General features: G+C 28.3%; 1 protein-coding gene across 1 annotated transcript; it reads left to right on the top strand.

Moving 5' to 3' along the window:
* Positions 1 to 11,131: 11,131 nt before the first annotated feature.
* On the top strand, positions 11,132 to 16,572 carry LOC109788090 (uncharacterized). Its single transcript, XM_029269178.2, has 2 exons — positions 11,132 to 14,917; positions 15,103 to 16,572. The coding sequence occupies exons 1-2, from the start codon at positions 11,950 to 11,952 to the stop codon at positions 15,432 to 15,434; spliced, it is 3,300 nt and encodes a 1,099-aa protein (XP_029125011.1). The 5' UTR covers positions 11,132 to 11,949; the 3' UTR covers positions 15,435 to 16,572.
* The last annotated feature ends 3,063 nt before the right edge of the window (positions 16,573 to 19,635 follow it).

Below are 19,635 nucleotides of genomic sequence, written 5' to 3'. Positions count from 1 at the left end.
ATAGATCAAAGAGGAGTTTTGAGATTTAATGATAGGGTATGTGTGCCTAATGATTCTGAAATTAAGAAAATAATTTTAGGTGAGGCACATAAAAGCAAGTTGAGTATACACCCTGGGGCAACAAAAATGTATCAGGATCTCAAGAGAATATTTTGGTGGTCTAAAATGAAAAAGGAAATAGCACAATATGTGGCTACATGTTTGATTTGTCAGAAAGCCAAAATAGAACACCAAAAGCCAGCAGGGATGTTGCAACCCTTAGATATACCTGAATGGAAATGGAATAGTATAGCAATGGATTTTGTAGTTGGTTTACCACGAACAATTCATAAGTTTGATTCCATATGGGTTATCGTGGATAGGCTGACAAAATCTGCTCATTTCTTACCCATTAACATTATGTATTCACTAGAGAAATTGACTGAACTGTACATAAGGGAAATTGTACGATTGCATGGTGTACCATCTAGTATTATATCTGACAGAGATCCTAGGTTCACTTATAAATTTTGGGGAAGTCTACATCAAGCATTGTGAACTAAGCTTCGCCTTAGCTCTGCATATCATCCTCAAACAGATGGACAATCAGAAAGAACCATACAATCCTTAGAAGATTTATTGAGAGCTTGTGTGCTGGAAAACTCTGGTAGTTGGGATCAATATCTGCCTCTGATTGAATTCACATATAACAACAGTTTTCACTCTAGCATAGGCATGGCACCCTATGAAGCTTTATATGGAAGAAGGTGTAGAACTCCTTTGTGTTGGTTTGAGACAGGAGAAAATTTAATCTTGGGCCCTGAATTGGTGCAACAAACCACGGAAAAGATCAAAATGATTCGAGAAAAATTGAGAACAACTCAAAGCAGACAAAAAAGTTATGCTGATAAAAGAAGACGACCTCTTGAATTTCAGGAAGGTGATCATGTATTTTTGAAAGTTACACCAATGACTGGAATTGGTAGGGTAATGAAATCAAAGAAACTCACACCTCGATTTATTGGTCCTTATCAAATCCTCAGAAAAATAGGTCCTGTTGCTTACCAAATTTCTCTACCTCCTTTTCTTTCTAATCTTCACAATGTTTTTCATGTGTCTCAATTAAGAAAATATATTTCTGATCCATCTCATGTAATAATGCCTGATACAGTACAATTAAAGGATAACCTTACATTTGATACAGTTGAGAGACAAACAGATTTCACTAGTAAAGGTCATCTGGAATGAAGTTACTGGAGATACTACGTGGGAATTGGAAGAAAAAATCAAGGAAAACTATCCTTATTTATTTTTAAGCAATAAAAATTTCGAGGACAAAATTTCTATAAGTAGGGGAGAATTGTAATATCCCAATATTTTTAGATAACAATATTCTCAACATTATTATTAAGTGTATTGAAATTTTTAGTTATGATAATATATATATATATATAAAAGAGAATAAGTATAATATTTTCACTATATATATATATATATATACAAATTTTATTATAACATTTTTAGTGAAACAAAATTTTAAAATATTTATTCCTAATTATATAATTATTATGATTTAATCAATAAAGTAGAATCACTTAATATTTATAATTTTATTATTATTTTAAATCAAATTCTTAAATTTTAGTATAATTAAAATATTAGTATTTTTAAAATTTTATGTGCAGTAAATATATACAAAATTTATATGTAAATGTGTGTTACCTAATTATATTATAAATATTATCTACGAAAAATAATTTATTATAAATTTGCATGATATTATAGACATATAAAATAAAATGGTTCAGTGGTTTAACTAGTTGAACTTAAGTACTATAAGTACTGGCTGAGTTCAAATCTTATCATGGTCTAATATGTTTTTTTTTTTATAAAAAAAATGTGTACTGGATGTCTACATATATATGTATTCGTGGCAATATATATATATATACGCAGAAGGCTGGGTTGGCAACAGCGAAAAAAAATAATAATAATATATATATATATATATATATATATATATATATATGAATACGTGGCAGAAGACTGGGTAATGAACGTATGTTTTGCAAAAGGTAAAGTAATCAAGAAGTTACTGAACAGATAAGAATTTACGTGCACAACCCAAATACCAGATAAGAATATTCAAGTACATACAATTTATTAAGGGACAAGAAAGTTACCTGAAGTTTGTGGACAGTGAGCCTTATTTGCCTATAAATAGGCTCCACTCTCACTTAAGTAAGAAGCACGAGGTAAAGAAAAACAAAAGAGAGAACAAGAGAAACCGCAAAACAAAAGAAAGAACGAGAGAAACCGCAACGTAAGAATAGAATCCTAATAAGTGTACATTTCAAGGTAAGGGAGATGAGAACTTTATCTCTTAATTTTATTTACTTCTATGTTTAATTATTTATGTTATTTTTGTCTAGTGAGGTGCCCCTAACCTCATTCATTTACTTATTCTATGATTATTTTTATCCATAATAATTATTAACATGTTCATATTTTATATTGTTTAATTATTTTATAATAATTATCGTTGTCATTTAATTAATTGGTACTTTTAATATATTTTATTTACGTATATGTTATTTAATTAAAATAAATTCTCAAATTTAGTTAGCGTGATTGTTTTTATGATTGATTATAATATAATTTTGTTAAAATGTCTTTGACTCGTTTTAAAGATAAATATTATCCTATGGCCATAGAAGATAAAATTTGAATTATTTGTAGCTGGAGGTTTGACCTTGGGGATTCAAATGAGTAAGAAATTATGATTAAAAAATTCTTGCACTAGTTGATATTATAATGCTCATTTATCCTGACTAGTCGCTACAAGTGTAATTCAAATTTTATATATATTGTTTAATATTAACTATTGTTACGCATGCTTTATGATTATAAATATTTCTTTGAAAAATGTTCTTACTCCTTATGTTTCTTGTTTTGAAAAATTTAATATATCATAAAATAGATGGATCTACCGGCTATCCCAGGTCCTTTCACCGTAGTGATCATTGCCGTCTTCCCCGGAGGTAATTGGGGGATAGATGCTATTTCCAACTCTGTCACGTTTCAAGGCATCAGACTGTCTTCGTTCTTTTTCTTCCCCGATCAAGAAAATCATATCACCATAGATGGACCTATTTTAGTGACCTTCTTTTTACCACCGGCAAATCATATAAATCTTATTATAAACTTATTTCCACCACCAATGTAAATACTATCGTAGTAGTAGTGTAAAATGACAATATATATATGTAGAATAAGGTAATGCGTGAACTCTCTCTCAATAGAATAATAATGTAAGATATATGAGTAGTTTAAAATCATGTACATATTTTGGTAAATATTTTAAGATCCTGTAAATTATTTATGTGTATTTGCTCTTATTACTCATTAGTGTTCTCAATCTAAAATTATATATATATATATATATATATATATATATATATATATATATATGTATATATAACTATCTATAAATGTATACAATTAGGATTAATACGTATATTTTAGACGTTACAGTTGCGTTTAATCTTTCTAACGGTAGTAGTTGCCAATGATGAATCGTTACCTTACCACATCCTCGATAGTATATTTAAGAATGAGAGATTCCCAAATATCCTTGCTTTCCTTATAGGAACAATAAACATCGAATAAATCATTAGATAATGCACTCAGTAAAGTGTGATTGCATACCTTATGGGCTTGATTCTAATCTTCAATCTATTTGGTTGTTGGCTCAAAATCTAGTTTTGAAGCGGTAAAGGCAAACACAACTCCATACATGACGAGCAATGTACGAACGTGTTATTGCCAATAGTGAAAGTTTTGACCAACAAAGACTTTTAATTTTGGAGACATCACGCAAAGGCTTGGCATATGTCAGAGTAGCATGAATAAGAGCGACGGGTGGGTTGAGGACCATATTGTTAGCAATTGTAAGTCCTTTAGATTGTAGTATAAATAGCTGACAAATATATTTTCTAAGGTGTGTTGAACATTGTCCCTTTAGATTGTAGTATAAATAGCTGACAAATATATTTCTTAAGGTATGCTAAGAACTATCTTAATTAAAGGATTTATCCACAATATCTACAAAAGCTCCCAAGATACAACAAGAACGTCTCAAAATAGAATTGAGGCTACAGGACTAGTAAGAAGAAAATTTAGAACTTAGAGCAAAAAAAAGGGAAAAAAGGAATGAGAGAGAGGAGAGAGAGCTTTGCTCAATATATCTTTTCCCTTCAATAGAGATGCCTATTTATAGGGGACCGAGATATCAGAAAGAAATAAAAGTCATTTAAAGAGAATAATGAGTAATAAAACTTCAATAATTAAAAATTAAAACGCTATTAAAAAAGAAATATTATGAATAATCATTTTTAGAAAATGTTAAAACCATTACTCTTTTGAAGCCCCTTAATTATATGAGATTTCTTCCTTTTATAATATCAATCTATTATACAACAATAACTCAACCCAAAATAAAAACTCCTTTCTTCTAACTCACATAATACTTTAACTCTAAGGTCTTTATATATATATATATATATATATATATTAGCCCTTGTATATTGTATTCAATTTCTATAAACCCTAAACCATGTTACAACCCATCAAACTTAATTCATTGACCATCATGCCACCTACGTCCCTAATATCAATTTTATATTTATCAAATATTATATTTTCTTCTAATGTATATTGTTCACCCTGGCTGAAGTTCCGATATAAGGAAAATTAAAATTTCTCATATACTACAATTAATAATTAATTTATACATAAGTTAAAAATAAGATTTTAATGAAATTAATTAATAAGAAAGAATTTTTAAATATAAATAAATTAATTTTAACTTACAATAAATATTTGTTCCCCTATTTTTTCACTTAAAAATATTTTTAAAAAAGTTTACTTAAAAATATTCTAGTCAATTCACTAACTTTGATAACCGGTCTATTTTTCAAATATTGAATGAGACCTACCACTTTATTATTTTCACTCTCTCCATTTAGTTCTTACACCAAATAACCTACATTATTTCACCTGTACCCATGTCTATTTCTCTATTCCTCCCAACTATTTTAAACCTATTTCTAGTCTATCAAACAGAGTACAACAGACCACAAGCGTGGTATAGTACAGCAATTAGATTGCATCCAATGTACACTTTCTGAGAAGATGCGCATTTTCTCACTGTTAACATGCTGGCTGGCCATATTACAAAAGGCATTCATAAATCATAATATATACTGTGAACACACTGCATATGAGAAGTAGTGTCTTCACCAAAGAGAAGACCGTGATCCGCAAACATAAGTTGACAAATTTGTGGACCACGTTTAAGGTCATGTGTCATAATTTGACCCTATATACACATGATACATAAAAGTATAAGGTGACATTGGTTTGAACACTCCCCATGATAAAGTTGATCATGCCTCACGATGATAAAGGGCCAATTCAGTCTATCACGCAGTTTAACAATGTCGGTCGACTTCATACGGTTCATATCGTGAATCATTTCTTGAGCTACAGTATTATTTATTAGGAATTTTAATAATATAAAAATAATATTTATTATTGTTTCTGTAAAGAACTATTCAGAACATAAAACTGATTATTGATGAAAAATTCCTATCCTTCCTTAGTTTAGTCTTAATCTTTATGTAATAATCGGGTAATATCTTTTTGTCCTATTAAATCATATCTATTTTATCATCATCACTTATTTATTTTATTTATCTCCTATCTTTATGAAGTTCATTATTTCTTTAATTTGATTAAATTTTAATGATAAGTTTATCATTTTGTAATTTAGTGGCTAAGTCCATAAGGTTTTAGACAAAGATTAATCGAGTTAAATGGACATTTTGATGATCCTCTTAAAGTGGATCAATTGGTCATCTAGTCTTAAGCGTGTAACACGTAAAGGCCAATTGAAAAGTTCTAGAAATGATCGTCCTTACATAGATTAACGTGAGCCTACGACGGTCCAATTATATTCAATGGGTTTGATAGAATAACAAAATAAAAAAAAAATAAAAAATTGATAGAATACTTGTTTTACATTAACAAGGACCCGGTGAAAATTTTTCCTTTGACGCGTACATTGGATAAGCAATGTACTAATAAGGACTTACTTGGGTGGATGAGGTCACATTAGATTATTACCCCTTATATCCAGAGAAAAAAGCATTTTTAAAAAAGAAAAAATTGTTTATGTAAATCCCAAATTTTATATTTTATATTTATGAAAATTATTTTTCTATAGTTATTAATTAATAAAAAGGGTTTTTTTAGAATATTTTAGAGATTTTAATAAATGATTATTATGTATTTTAAATATTTATGAGATTATAAAAGGAAATTTATAATTAAAATAATAAAATAATATTCTGGACTCAGAATGGGCCGTTCCCAAAAGTGGAACGGGTCGTTCCAAATTTCTGAAAAGGCTTGTGTTTGTTGGCCCGGAACGGGCCATTCCAAAAGTGGAACGGGCCATTCCAAATTTGTAAAAAGGCCTATTTGGGTTTTACCAGAACGAGCCTTCCCAATGTGAAACGGGTCGTTTCAAGATTTTAAAAAAAATGCCTAAAAAGGTTTTTTTGGAAACGGGTTGTTCCAATGATGTTCAATGTGAGTAAAAATGGATCCCAGAACGGGCCGTTCTAATTTTGCTTTTTGGAAACGGGCCGTTCTGATTTTAGAACGGGCCGTTCCAGTTGAAAATTTTGCATATATTTGAAGGATCCAAAATGGGCCGTTCCGGATTCACTACGGGCCGTTCTGGGAACCCCTGGATGCCTATAAATAGGAGGCAGGGGGTGAGAAAAAAATTATAACTGAGTGAGAAGTGAAATCTTAGAGAGAGAGAGAGAGAAAAGAGAGAGAGAGAGAGAGAGAGAGAGAGAGAGAGAGAGAGAGAGAGAGAAAGAGAGGGGAAGAAAGAGGGAGAGATTCTGCTCAAGTTTTAGTTCCTACTTATCCAGGGTAAGGGGGAGGAGAACTCTATCTCTTTAAAATTTTATATACTACTATATATGTTTATTTATTTATGTTATTTTTATGTATATTTATTTAGTGGGGTGTCCCTAACCTCATTTATTTATTTATCCTATGATTATTTTTATCCATAATAATTATTAAGGTGTTCATATTTTATATTGTTTAATTATTTTATAATGATTGTCATATTTATCTATATCATTGGTACTCTTAATATATTCTTTTTACGTAAATATATTTATTGTAAATATATTTATAATCAACTATGATATAGTTGTGATATTTTGGACTCGTTTTGTTATTATTTCTTCACGTATTTATGAAGATAAATATTGTTCTATGGTCAGAGAAGATAAAATTTGAATTATTTGTAGCTGGAGGTTTGACCTTGGGGATTTAAATGAGTAAGGAATGAAGGTGAAATATCCTATTGTTAGTTAAGGTGAAATATCCTTTTGTTGGTTGGTGTTATGATGATACTCATTTATCCTGACTAGTCACTACAAGTATAATTCAAATTTTATTGTACCATGAAAATATAATATATAATCTGTATATATATATATATATATATATATATATATATGTTTAATATTGATTATAAATAATTCTGTGTATTCTTTTGAATTATTGTATTTATTGGATATTGTTCTCACTCCTCTCTTTTCTTTATTTTTAAATTTTAATATATTGTAACATAGATGGATCTACCGGCCATACCAGGTCTTTTTACAGTTTTTATTACTGTTGTCCTACTTGGGAGAAATTGGAATATGGAGGCTATTTGATGTATCTGTTACAATTTTATTTGCCAATTATTATTTCAATTGTAATTTTTTTCACTATGAATGTAATTATTGTAATAGAAGTGGAGGAAATAAATAATGTGTAAAATAGTAAATTATTTTAACTATTTTAGAACGATATGTCATGTAATAATTTTACAAAACATTCTTTATCTTTATCTTTATTTAAAAAATAATAATAATAATGTTAATGATATAATTGCAAAATTATTATATAAAAACATATCATTATTATTATATAAATCGGGCGTTACAGTTTAGATCAATAAGATTATAAATAGTCTATCCTATCTTGATATAAATTTATATGAAAAGATATAAATTACGAGATTTAATCACAAGTCTTAAATAATAAAAATAAAAAGATTTAATTAATTATATCATTTTTGTGGATTTATTAGTGGAAAAAATAATTTTAAAATTGGTCATTTTTTACTTTTAAAATCGATTCTTTGATCGATTTTAAAAGAGATGATTTTAAAAAGTTAGACTTTAAACATCGCCCATGCAATAATCGATGTTAAAAGTCTAACTTTTAAGATTGGTTATAGCATGACCGATGTTAAAAGTTCTTAATTTTTTAAAATAATTAAATTGTTTAGGAGGATCTCTGACAAAACTTGCAAATTAATAAAATATCAGACAATTCACATGTTTTCAATGGACCAAATTATATACAAATGACAGAGTTGGTAAATGTCAACCATATATGTAATCAAAATGTTTTTAAAATACATGTAATGCATAAATGTGTACATAATAAGTTAAGTAACTTACAAATTATTATGCATCCTAAACTACAAAATGAAAAATGTAGTTCATTGCTCCCTAATGGTGTTTATAAAATACAATTGTGCCTACCAATCAATAAAAAGCCAATCCTCCTTGACATACTGTTGACTCAAATCAGTGAAAAGCCAATTCTCCCTGGCACCCCACTGCCACTTTTCTTGCCAGAAGTAGTTGTGGGTTAGCCTAATGCTCCACACCCAAGTCAGCAATATCACCACTATAGACCTCAACCAGTTATACTCACCCAAATGGTGACTTGCATAGAAATGAACAAGCATCACAGGTATCACTATCCAACACGGGTCAATCATCTGCACTAACACCAAAAGCTACATGTCAATATATATATGAGTGAAGGGAAAGGAAGAGGAAAGTAGTGTACCAAGTGACTGGATTGGATTAGGTCGATGAGGCAGAAGAGGAAATTCACATTGAAGAAGAAAAGGATGTTGGCTAATAGCAAAGGGTGGTAATAGCACCATGTCCACAGAGTTGACCAAGAAGATGGGGCTGATTTGAATAAGAGGAAGAATAGGATGGAGGGTAGAGGGATCTGTAGCCTCACATCTGCAAGCAGAACAGACCATACAGCAAGTAAAACGGCCCGTACTACAAGCAGAACGTCCCATTCTAGTTAATTATGTGGGTAATTATCTAATTTAACTTTTATTTATCATAATTACTTATAAATTAATTTTATTATTTTTAACATAAATTATAAATAAAAAAATAATTACCCACGAATTTATCTGTGGGTAAACCCACAAATTTGTCTGTCGGTAATTACCACGGATTTATCCGTCGGTAAATACCCACAGATACATCTGTGGGTAAATCCTTAGGTAATTATCTAATTTAATTTTTATTTATCATAATTACTTATGAATTAATTTTATTATTTTTAAAATAAATTATTAATAAAAAATAATTATCCACGGATACGTTCGTTAGTAATTTCGTGGGTATTGTTGACAATATTTATAAAAGATCATTTTAAAATTGTATTAAATAATAATCTTATTTTATTAAAATTAATATAGTTCAAAATTGGTAAAATTATTATAAATGTTAAGAAATTATCTTTTAATTTTAGACTATCATGCATCAATATCATTTCACTAATTATATATTTCTCAATTTAAATAAAATTAACTATATAATATTAAAATATATTGATAGTAAATTATTATTTTATACTATCATTTAATTATAAATTTTTTATATATAATAGTTGATGTGGTAAATTAATTAGCATGAGAAAATTAGTTAAATATTTAAGAATTTAATTTATCAATCTTTTATCATTAAATTTTTTAAAGTTACAAACATTTTTTTTTTTCATTTTCTACGAACAATGTTTTAGAAAAATAATCTGTGAGAAATATTTATCTAAAATATCATAATTTTCCTACGAAAAAAATTCGTAAGTAACTCCATCTGAAATTTCATACAAAAAAAATTTGTAAGTAATATTCATCGGAATCATTTATATTTCAGATGAACACATATATATATATATATAAAAAATTCATTAATAATATCATTTTTCAGACAAATATTTATCTGTAAAGAAAAATCTATCAATAAAAGTGTCTTCACCAAAGAGAAGACCGTGATCCGCAAACATAAGTCGACAAATTTGTGGACCACGTTTAAGGTCATGTGTCATAATTTGACCCTATGTACACATGATACATAAAAGTATAAGGTGACATTGGTTTGAACACTCCCCATGATAAAGTTGATCATGCCTCACGATGATAAAGGGCCAATTCAGTCTATCATGCAGTTTAACAATGTCGGTCGACTTCATACGGTTCATATCGTGAATCATTTCTTGAGCTACAGTATTATTTATTAGGAATTTTAATAATGATTATTGATGAAAAATTCCTATCCTTCCTTAGTTTAGTCTTAATCTTTATGTAATAATCGGGTAATATCTTTTTGTCCTATTAAATCATATCTATTTTATCATCATCACTTATTTATTTTATTTATCTCCTATCTTTATGAAGTTCATTATTTCTTTAATTTGATTAAATTTTAATGATAAGTTTATCATTTTGTAATTTATAGTGGCTAAGTCCATAAGCTTTTAGACAAAGATTAATTGAGTTAAATGGACATTTAGATGATCCTCTTAAAGTGGATCAATTGGTCATCTAGTCTTAAGCGTGTAATACGTAAAGGCCAATTGAAAAGTTCTAGAAATAGTCGTTCTTACATAGGTTAACGTGAGCCTACGACGGTCCAATTATATTCAATGGGTTTGATAGAAAAACAAAAAAATAAAAACTGATAGAATACTAGTTTTACATTAACAAGGACCCGGTGAAAATTTTTCCTAGACGCGTACATTGAATAAGGACTTACTTGGGTGGATGAGGTGACATTAGATTATTACCCCTTATATCCAGAGAAAAAAACATTTTTTTTAAATAAATGTTTATATCAGTATAAATAGTCTATCCAATCTATAAATTTATATGAAAAAGATATAAATCACGAAAAAACTAAGATTTAATCACAAGTCTTAAATAATAAAAATAAAAAGATTTAATTAATTATATTATTTTTGTGGACTAGAAAACAACATTTTTAACACCCAACTTATTCAATACTTATAGAAAAATATAAATATTATATAGGTCGGTATGATTTAATAGAAAAAGAAAAAATAGAATCGATATTGTTGATATATTGTCTCTACTAGGTGGACCTGCACGAAATATAATTTTTATGGACAATTTTCATGCATCTATTATATAAATTAATATACAAAACGTCCAAAAAGCCCCCACCTATATATGAATCTTGCGTCGCAACAAAGTAAATAATAATAATAATAATAATAATATATTAGGGCAGCAGTTTATTATTAACAAATATAATTTTGAAGGGCTCTTGCTTTATGTATCCTTCAATATATGATAATAAACAAAAAAATTTAGGGAATGTTATTATATTATGAATACTTCCAAATATAAATAAAAATTATACAGAAGATAATTTTTAATGGACAGATATATAAATGGTTTTATAGTAATTATAATATATATCACAGTGACACTCATAAATTTTATTTTATTTTTTGAAAGAAAGTTACCCTTAAATGTAAACATATTTTTAATAAGATGGTTGTTGAACATTCGTATATGGGCATTCCTTTTCTTGACTTTCGTACTCGTGTCCATGACCTATTTGCATATAAATACGTATCTGCAACATTTCATTTCCATGAACTGCATCCAAATCTCTGAAAATTGAAGCATCTTCACTTATTTATAGTCTTTGGTTGTATTAGACAATCATTGATTCTTGTGAAACAATTCACCCTATACCAGAAATGGTGTTCGTATTACCGAAGCTTCAGTCCATGAAGCTCAAACCAATATGGCTGCTTCTAATTGAAATGTGGTTTTGTGCATTCACAATGACCACTTCTCTCCATGCTACTACTACATCCAGTGCCTCTCTCACACTTCAACGCAGTGAAACAAAGTCTCTGTTGAAGTGGAAAGCAAGCCTTGACAACCAAAGTCAAATTTTGCTATCTTCATGGGGTGGCAATAGTGCTTCTTGCAATTGGCTTGGAGTTTCTTGTGACCATTCTGGATCGGTCTCCGACATAAATCTCACAGATATTGGACTAAGTGGTACGCTTCAAACTCTCAACTTTTCATCACTTCCAAACATCCTCACTCTAGATATGAGTCATAACTCCTTGCATGGAAGTATCCCTCCCCAAATTGGGGTCTTGTCCAAACTCACTCATCTAGATTTAAGGGACAATGATCTCTCTGGAACCATTCCATTCGAAATAATTCAGTTGGCCAGTCTTCGTATTTTAGACTTGGCACAAAATGTTTTCAATGGTTCTATTCCTCGAGAAATTGGAATGATGACAAATATGTTTCACGTTGATTTGTCCAGTAACTCTTTCTCAGGTTCTATTCCTCGTGAAATTGGGAATTTGTCAAACTTAAAGTTTTTTTCGCTTGCACATAATAACTTTCATGGTTCTATTCCTCAAGAAATAGGGAATTTGCGGAATCTTGAGATTCTATATGCTCAATTCAACAATATCTTTGGCAACATTCCTAAGGAAATTGGAAAGTTAGTCAACTTGCAAGAATTATGGCTTTCAAACAATGATCTTTCGGGTTCTATTCCTCGAGAAATTGGAAAGCTGACAAAGGTGTATATTCTTGATATGACCAATAACTATTTCTCAGGTACACTCACCCCTACAATTGGAAACTTGAGCAGTTTATTATATTTTTACCTTTATGGCAACTATATATCTGGTTCCATTCCTAATGAAGTGACAAAACTTCATTCTCTTCGCACTATCCAATTGTTAGGCAATAATTTCTCTGGTCCAATCTCATCTACGATAGGTAACTTGGTCAATTTGGAGTCTATTTTCTTTAATAGTAACAAATTCTCCGGAAAAATTCCTTCCACTATTGGAAACTTGACGAAGCTCACCATCCTTTTTTTGCACTACAATAAGTTCACCGGATCAATTCCTTTCACTATTGGAAACTTGACAAAGCTCACCTCACTTTCTTTGGGTCACAATAAGTTCAATGGAAACATTCCAATAGAAATGAACAAACTTAACAACTTGGAAAATGTGCAATTATCTGGCAATAATTTTATTGGTCATTTGCCTCACAACATTTGTATTAGTGGAAAGTTGATGAATTTTTCCGCAGCTAATAACTTTTTCACAGGCCCAATACCAAAGAGTTTGAAGAATTGTTCCAGCCTTAGAAGACTTAGGCTTGAACAAAACCAAATGACTGGGAATATAACAAATTATTTTGGTGTGTATCCAAATTTGGATTACATTGAGCTAAGTGAAAATAACTTTTATGGCCATCTTTCTTCAAAATGGGGCAAGTGCCATAATCTTACAAGCCTCAAAATCTCCAACAATAATTTATCAGGCAGTATTCCAACAGAACTAAGTCAAGCAACTAATTTACGTGTACTTCAACTATCTTCAAACCATCTTACTGGAGGCATTCCAAAAGAATTAGGTGATTTGATCAACTTGTTTCATCTCTCTCTCAACAACAATAATCTTTCCGGAATGGTCCCTGTACAAATAGCATTATTGCAAGATCTTGAAACTTTGGAGCTAGGAGCCAATAATTTTATTGGCTTAGTTCCAAGTCAGCTTGGAAATTTGGTCAAGTTATTAAACTTGAATTTGAGCCAAAATAAATTCAAGGAAAGAATTCCATCTGAGCTTGGTAAATTAACTTATCTTCAAACTCTTGATCTTAGCATGAACTTTCTAAGTGGCACAATACCACCAATGCTGGGAGGGTTGAAAAGCTTAGAAAATTTGAATCTTTCACACAATAATCTTTCAGGTGATCTCTCCAGCCTTGACACGATGATAAGCTTGATATCAATTGATATATCATACAACCAATTGAAAGGTTCACTTCCAAACATTCAAGCCTTCAATATTGTGACAATTGAAGCATTGAGAAATAATAGAGGCTTGTGTGGTAGTGTCTCTGGTTTGAAGCCATGCGCAATATCAGATGAAAAATCTCATAATCATGAGACTAAAAAAGTCATATTGATATTTTTACCCATTGGTTTGGGCATTTTAATACTAGCATTATTTGCTTTTGTAGTCTCTTATCATCTTTGTCGAACTTTAAAGCCAAAAGAAAACATGGATGAAGAATCACCAGTCCAAAATCTATTTGCAATATGGAGCTTTGATGGAAAAATGGTGTATGAGAACATAGTTAAAGCCACAGAAGAGTTTGACAATAAACATATCATTGGGGTTGGAGGACAAGGAAGTGTATATAAAGCAGAATTGCACACTGGTCAAATTGTTGCTGTGAAGAAACTCCATTCAGTCCAAAATGAAGAAATGTCCAATGTTAAAGCTTTCACAAGGGAAATTCAAACTTTGACAAATATTCGGCATCGTAACATTGTGAAGTTATATGGGTTTTGTTCTCATTCAACATTCTCATTTTTAGTATATCAATTCATAGAAAAGGGAAGTGTGGATATGATTTTAAAAGATGATGAACAAGCAATTGGATTTGATTGGAGCAAGAGGCTTAATGTCATTAAAGGTGTAGCAAATGCTTTATGCTATATGCATCATGATTGTTCACCTCCAATTATCCATCGAGATATATCAAGCAAAAATATTCTTCTAGATTTGGAGTACGTGGCTCATGTCTCGGATTTTGGAACAGCTAAGCTTTTTAATCCTGATTCAACCAATTGGACCTCATTTGTTGGAACATTTGGATATGCAGCTCCAGGTTAATTCTTTTTTTTTTCTTTTTTTTTTTCTCTTTTATATGTGGATATGTGATGATTTGTATAACTTCTTTGACAGCCTTCTACTAAAAAAATTTGCATAAAATAGTTATCAACATTTCAAGTTTATTTCAGGAATGTTATTTAATACATGATAGCCCTTTTGATTTTTTTTTCCTATATGCAGAACTTGCAAATACAATGGAAGTAAATGAAAAATGTGATGTGTTCAGCTTTGGGGTGTTAGCATTGGAAATACTTTTTGGAGAACACCCTCGCGATTTTATAACTTCATTGTTAACATCTTCATCACATGTCATGAATTCGACCCTTGATATTTCTTCATTGATGGTTAAGTTAGACCAACGTCTCCCTTATCCTATTAATCCTATTACAAAGGAGATAGTTTTGATTATGAGGATAGCAAACGCTTGCTTGACTAAAAGCCCTCGTTCACGTCCTACCATGGAGCAAGTTGCCAAGGAGCTTGTAATGTTGACATCATCTTCTACTCATTAATTCCACATTCTATCCATATTACACCTTTGCATCATAATTTTAATTTACTATTTTTTATTATTGTACTTGGAGGTTAATGTAATTGAAGAACAAATGTAATCATTTGATGTTCTGTGATTATTCCTTAGCTTCAAATTTAAGTTTGGTTTTGTCTTTAATTTTTGTTGTTTAATTATTGTATTGGATTCACCATTGCTTTTACTTTTCTTGTTATTTCAACCACTTTACAATTTAATCTTGAAGTTGAAATGTTTGGTTGGTGTCTGTGATAAATTTAGAAAGTTTTTTTTTTTAGATACAAACAAAATCTTACATTATTAGAACAAGAGGAAAAATAAAAGTTTATAAAAGCACATAATAACTCATTGTTCTTTTGATTAATGACCATAATCAAACTCATAAGGGTTTAGGTCCTAAATAAACAATTAATATTATACCAATGCAGAATTGTGTATAAATATCTAGTATATAAAACAACATATTATATATACTACTATGAAAAAATATGCCCATCAAACAACTTACATAACAAACTCATCAAAGCTTATTAGTGGCATCAGATTTTGCTAAATGGAAGATTATGTGTAAAATAACTAATGGACAAGATATAAAGTTCCTCTCATAAAAAAAAATCTCAACAAACAAATTCCCAATAACTATTATTATGCACCCTTTTGTTGTTAGTTGTATTGTTTGGAGCATTGACAACTTGATTGCTTGATATTGGCCTAAATCTTCCTATTATGATCATTTAAACTTGTTAGAACATGCAATAGAAAATAGAATTATAAAACAAAGAGGAAATGTGAGGGAATAAAGATAATTTCGTATTTGTTGGATAACCATACTATTATGCATGTTTTTCATTCATATATAAGATAAATACATGAAAAATGACAGTCATACATTATGCCCACAGATGTTGTCAACAAAACATATTTACCCATCATCATTAGGTGTGTAGATTTTCCCAAATTAGATACTTAACGAGACATTACCCATTGAAGTAAGCAAACAAGATTACACCAAAACTTTATCCACTAATACAAGCAACCATAATTAATTACAACAGTAAAAAACTAAGGAAAAGTTTTACTAGTTTAACACTCCTTAAAACTTTTCTTAAGGACTCCTAGCTTTCTTAGTGAGTATGTCTACCAATTACTCCTAAGACCTGCAATACATCAACTAAACATCTTCATTCTTCTCAACTTCCCTTATAGCATGAAATTTGACATTTATATGCTTGGTTCTTCCATGTTGAATTGGATTTTTAGCAATTGAAATGGTTAATGTTATTACACCATAACACAATAGGTTCCATTTGCATATGATTTAAATCTCCCGAGACTTTCTTGTCCATATAACTTTGTTGTTTTAGCTACATATTCAGCCTCAATAGAGGATTAAGTAATCATATCTTGCTTCTTACAGTTCCATGAAATACTCCACTACCAAGTGAAAAACATACCTAATTGTGCTCTTAGAGTCATTAATAGATCTAGCCCAATCACTATCACTACAAGAAAAATGTAAATTTTCGACGGATTTCGTCGAAAATTTCCGACGGAAATATAAATCCGTCGAAAATTTCCGACGGAATTTTCTGTCAGAAATTTCTTATTTTTAATTATTATTTTTAAATATTATTTTTAATTTTTTTTTATTTTAATTTATTATTTTTAACTTATTATTTTTAATTTTATATATATATTTGTAGTATTAAAAATTTTATATATCTTTTAAAGGTATAAATATATATTATAATTATTTATTACAAGTTTTTTATATCTACGATTAGTATTAAAGATGAAAATAAATTAGGTCAAACTATATTTTATTATAATTTAGTTGGTTTGAACATAACTTTTTTTAAAAATATATATTTTAAGTATGACTTATTTATCTATCATAGACATTTTTTAAATATTTGGGTAGAACTACAATCATAAAGACTTATTTTATAATAATTTAACAATATTAAAAATATAAAAATAAATATGTTAAATTTTATAAAAAAAAAGATTAATTTATTTATGATATAAATATATTTTTAATATCTAATATATATTTTTAAATGATAATTTATTTTAAAATATATCTTATAATAACAATTCTAAATGGAACATAAATCTTCTGATTTTTCTTATTTTGATTTTTTTAATCAATGTATACAATTTTACTATTTTGATTTTTATCAATCAACGTATACAATAAATAAAAACCACAAAAGATAAACATGCATACTACAAATTTTATTTTATCAAAAAATTATTTATTTTAATATATTACATTATATATGTGAATATTAAGACATATATATATATATATATATATATACATATATATTATAGTTAAACTTTTTTAAAAAATTAATTCATTATTAAGAAATTTTTTTTATCACATGAGAATTAATTTCCTTCAAAAATTTGACAAATTAAATATCAAATAAATAAACATTTTTTCTGAATCTATATATTTATTTTATTAGAATATAATTTTTATTTTTTAAAATATATTATTTTTTTAGATAAAAAATCGTGTATATGTCAAATAATAATGGGGGCAAGTGCCCCACTATTCCAAACGTGCATCTGTCCTTGTATATATATGTATATATATATATATATATATATATATATATAATATAGAGGGTTATAATTATACCGGTATAACTTTTACTAAGTATTATGTCGCTCAATAACTTTATATTAAATGTGAATTTTGTAAATCCAACCGTTAAATTGAAAGTTCATATCACTTTATTCGTGTATATCAAATTTTGTTAAAATTGAACAACAACTGGAAGGTAATCAAAGTGTTCATATTTTAGTTTATTTTGAAATGAATATATTACATCAATTTTGTTTTATAAAAATGAAGTATCAAATCATCTTGTATTAATATAAATTTTTTTTTTAAAATTTTATATGTTTGATTTAAGATAACTTACAAAATAACTCTTGGTAAAGTTATTCCGCTCAATAACTCATGGTGTGTGTTGAATTTCATCGATCCAATTAATTGTTAAATTAAAAGTTATTAAATTTTATTAATAATTAATATAAAAAAACTAATTAGTTTTGGAATAAATTATTTACTAATTAACAATATATTTGAAACATTAATTATTTTAAATTACTTAACTAAAATCTTATTGACAATTTACTATATGATCTTAATATTTTTGTATAACTAATATCTGGTTTTAAATTTGATATGAGAATATTATATATAATTAAATAACATTTTAAGTTAGTATTTTATTAATAGTTGATAATTAGAAAAAGAAAAAAAAGGATAAATACATTTTTTGAATTTTATATGTTTGATTTAAGGTAAATAAATATATTAAATTAATTAATAATTTATTTAAAATAGTAAAATTTAATTTATAAGTATGTAATAAATAAATATTTATAATTTTATAAATTATATTATCATTATAAATTATAAAATTAAATAATTGAAATTATAATTTTAAATAGAAATAAGTAGATGTTAATTATAAAAGTAAATACATATAAATAAAGAATAATTAAATATATTATTATTACTATTATTATTATTATTATTTATAATATAAAATTATTATATATTATTATTATAGTACAAATATGAAATTGTATATTTGAGGATGACTTAAATGAATTAATTTGTACAAGTTATACTGACAACACACATATACATTTCGGTAGCTTACTCATCAGAACTTCAAAGTTAAGCGTGCTTGACCTGGAGTAGTACTGGGATGGGTGACCTCCTGGGAAGTTTCCCAGAAATTGCACAAGTAAGGATAAAACATGCTAAACAGTGAAATATTGTGAAATAGAACCCTGAGAGACTAAATATTAGGGTTGTTACATTAATAAATTTATTAAAATTAAAAAAAATTATAATTTTTTGCCGGAATTTTCTGTCGGAAAAATTATTTTCGACGGATTTTTTTTCCGGCGCCACTTTTTCCGACGGATTTCAATCCGTCGGAAAAAGAAAAATCCGTCGGAAATTTAGCTATTTCCGTCGGAAATTTCTGTCGAAAATCATCATTTTTCTTGTAGTGTATCAATAAGACCTTCAATCTTTCCATCACTTTTATTGTACCAAATGTTAAAATCAACAATACCTTTCATGTATCTTAACACTTTTTTTGCCTACATCAAAGTGTGTCAAACTTGTTGAATGCATGAATCTTGAAAGT

Source organism: Cajanus cajan, chromosome 4 (assembly GCF_000230855.2).
Source record: "Cajanus cajan strain Asha chromosome 4, NIPB_CcT2T_4, whole genome shotgun sequence".
Classification (NCBI taxonomy): Eukaryota; Viridiplantae; Streptophyta; class Magnoliopsida; order Fabales; family Fabaceae; genus Cajanus; species Cajanus cajan.
The sequence above is the reverse complement of the archived record's forward strand: the minus strand, read 5'-3'. Positions and strand labels throughout refer to the sequence as shown.

What these genes read in the sequence shown, in the direction of transcription:
- LOC109788090 (XM_029269178.2), top strand. Translation starts at nt 11,950, where the DNA reads ATGGTGTTCGTATTACCGAAGCTTCAGTCCATGAAGCTCAAACCAATA. An exon ending in ATTTGGATATGCAGCTCCAG is followed by an intron (nt 14,918 to 15,102) that starts GTTAATTCTTTT and finishes TCCTATATGCAG; the next exon opens with AACTTGCAAATACAATGGAA.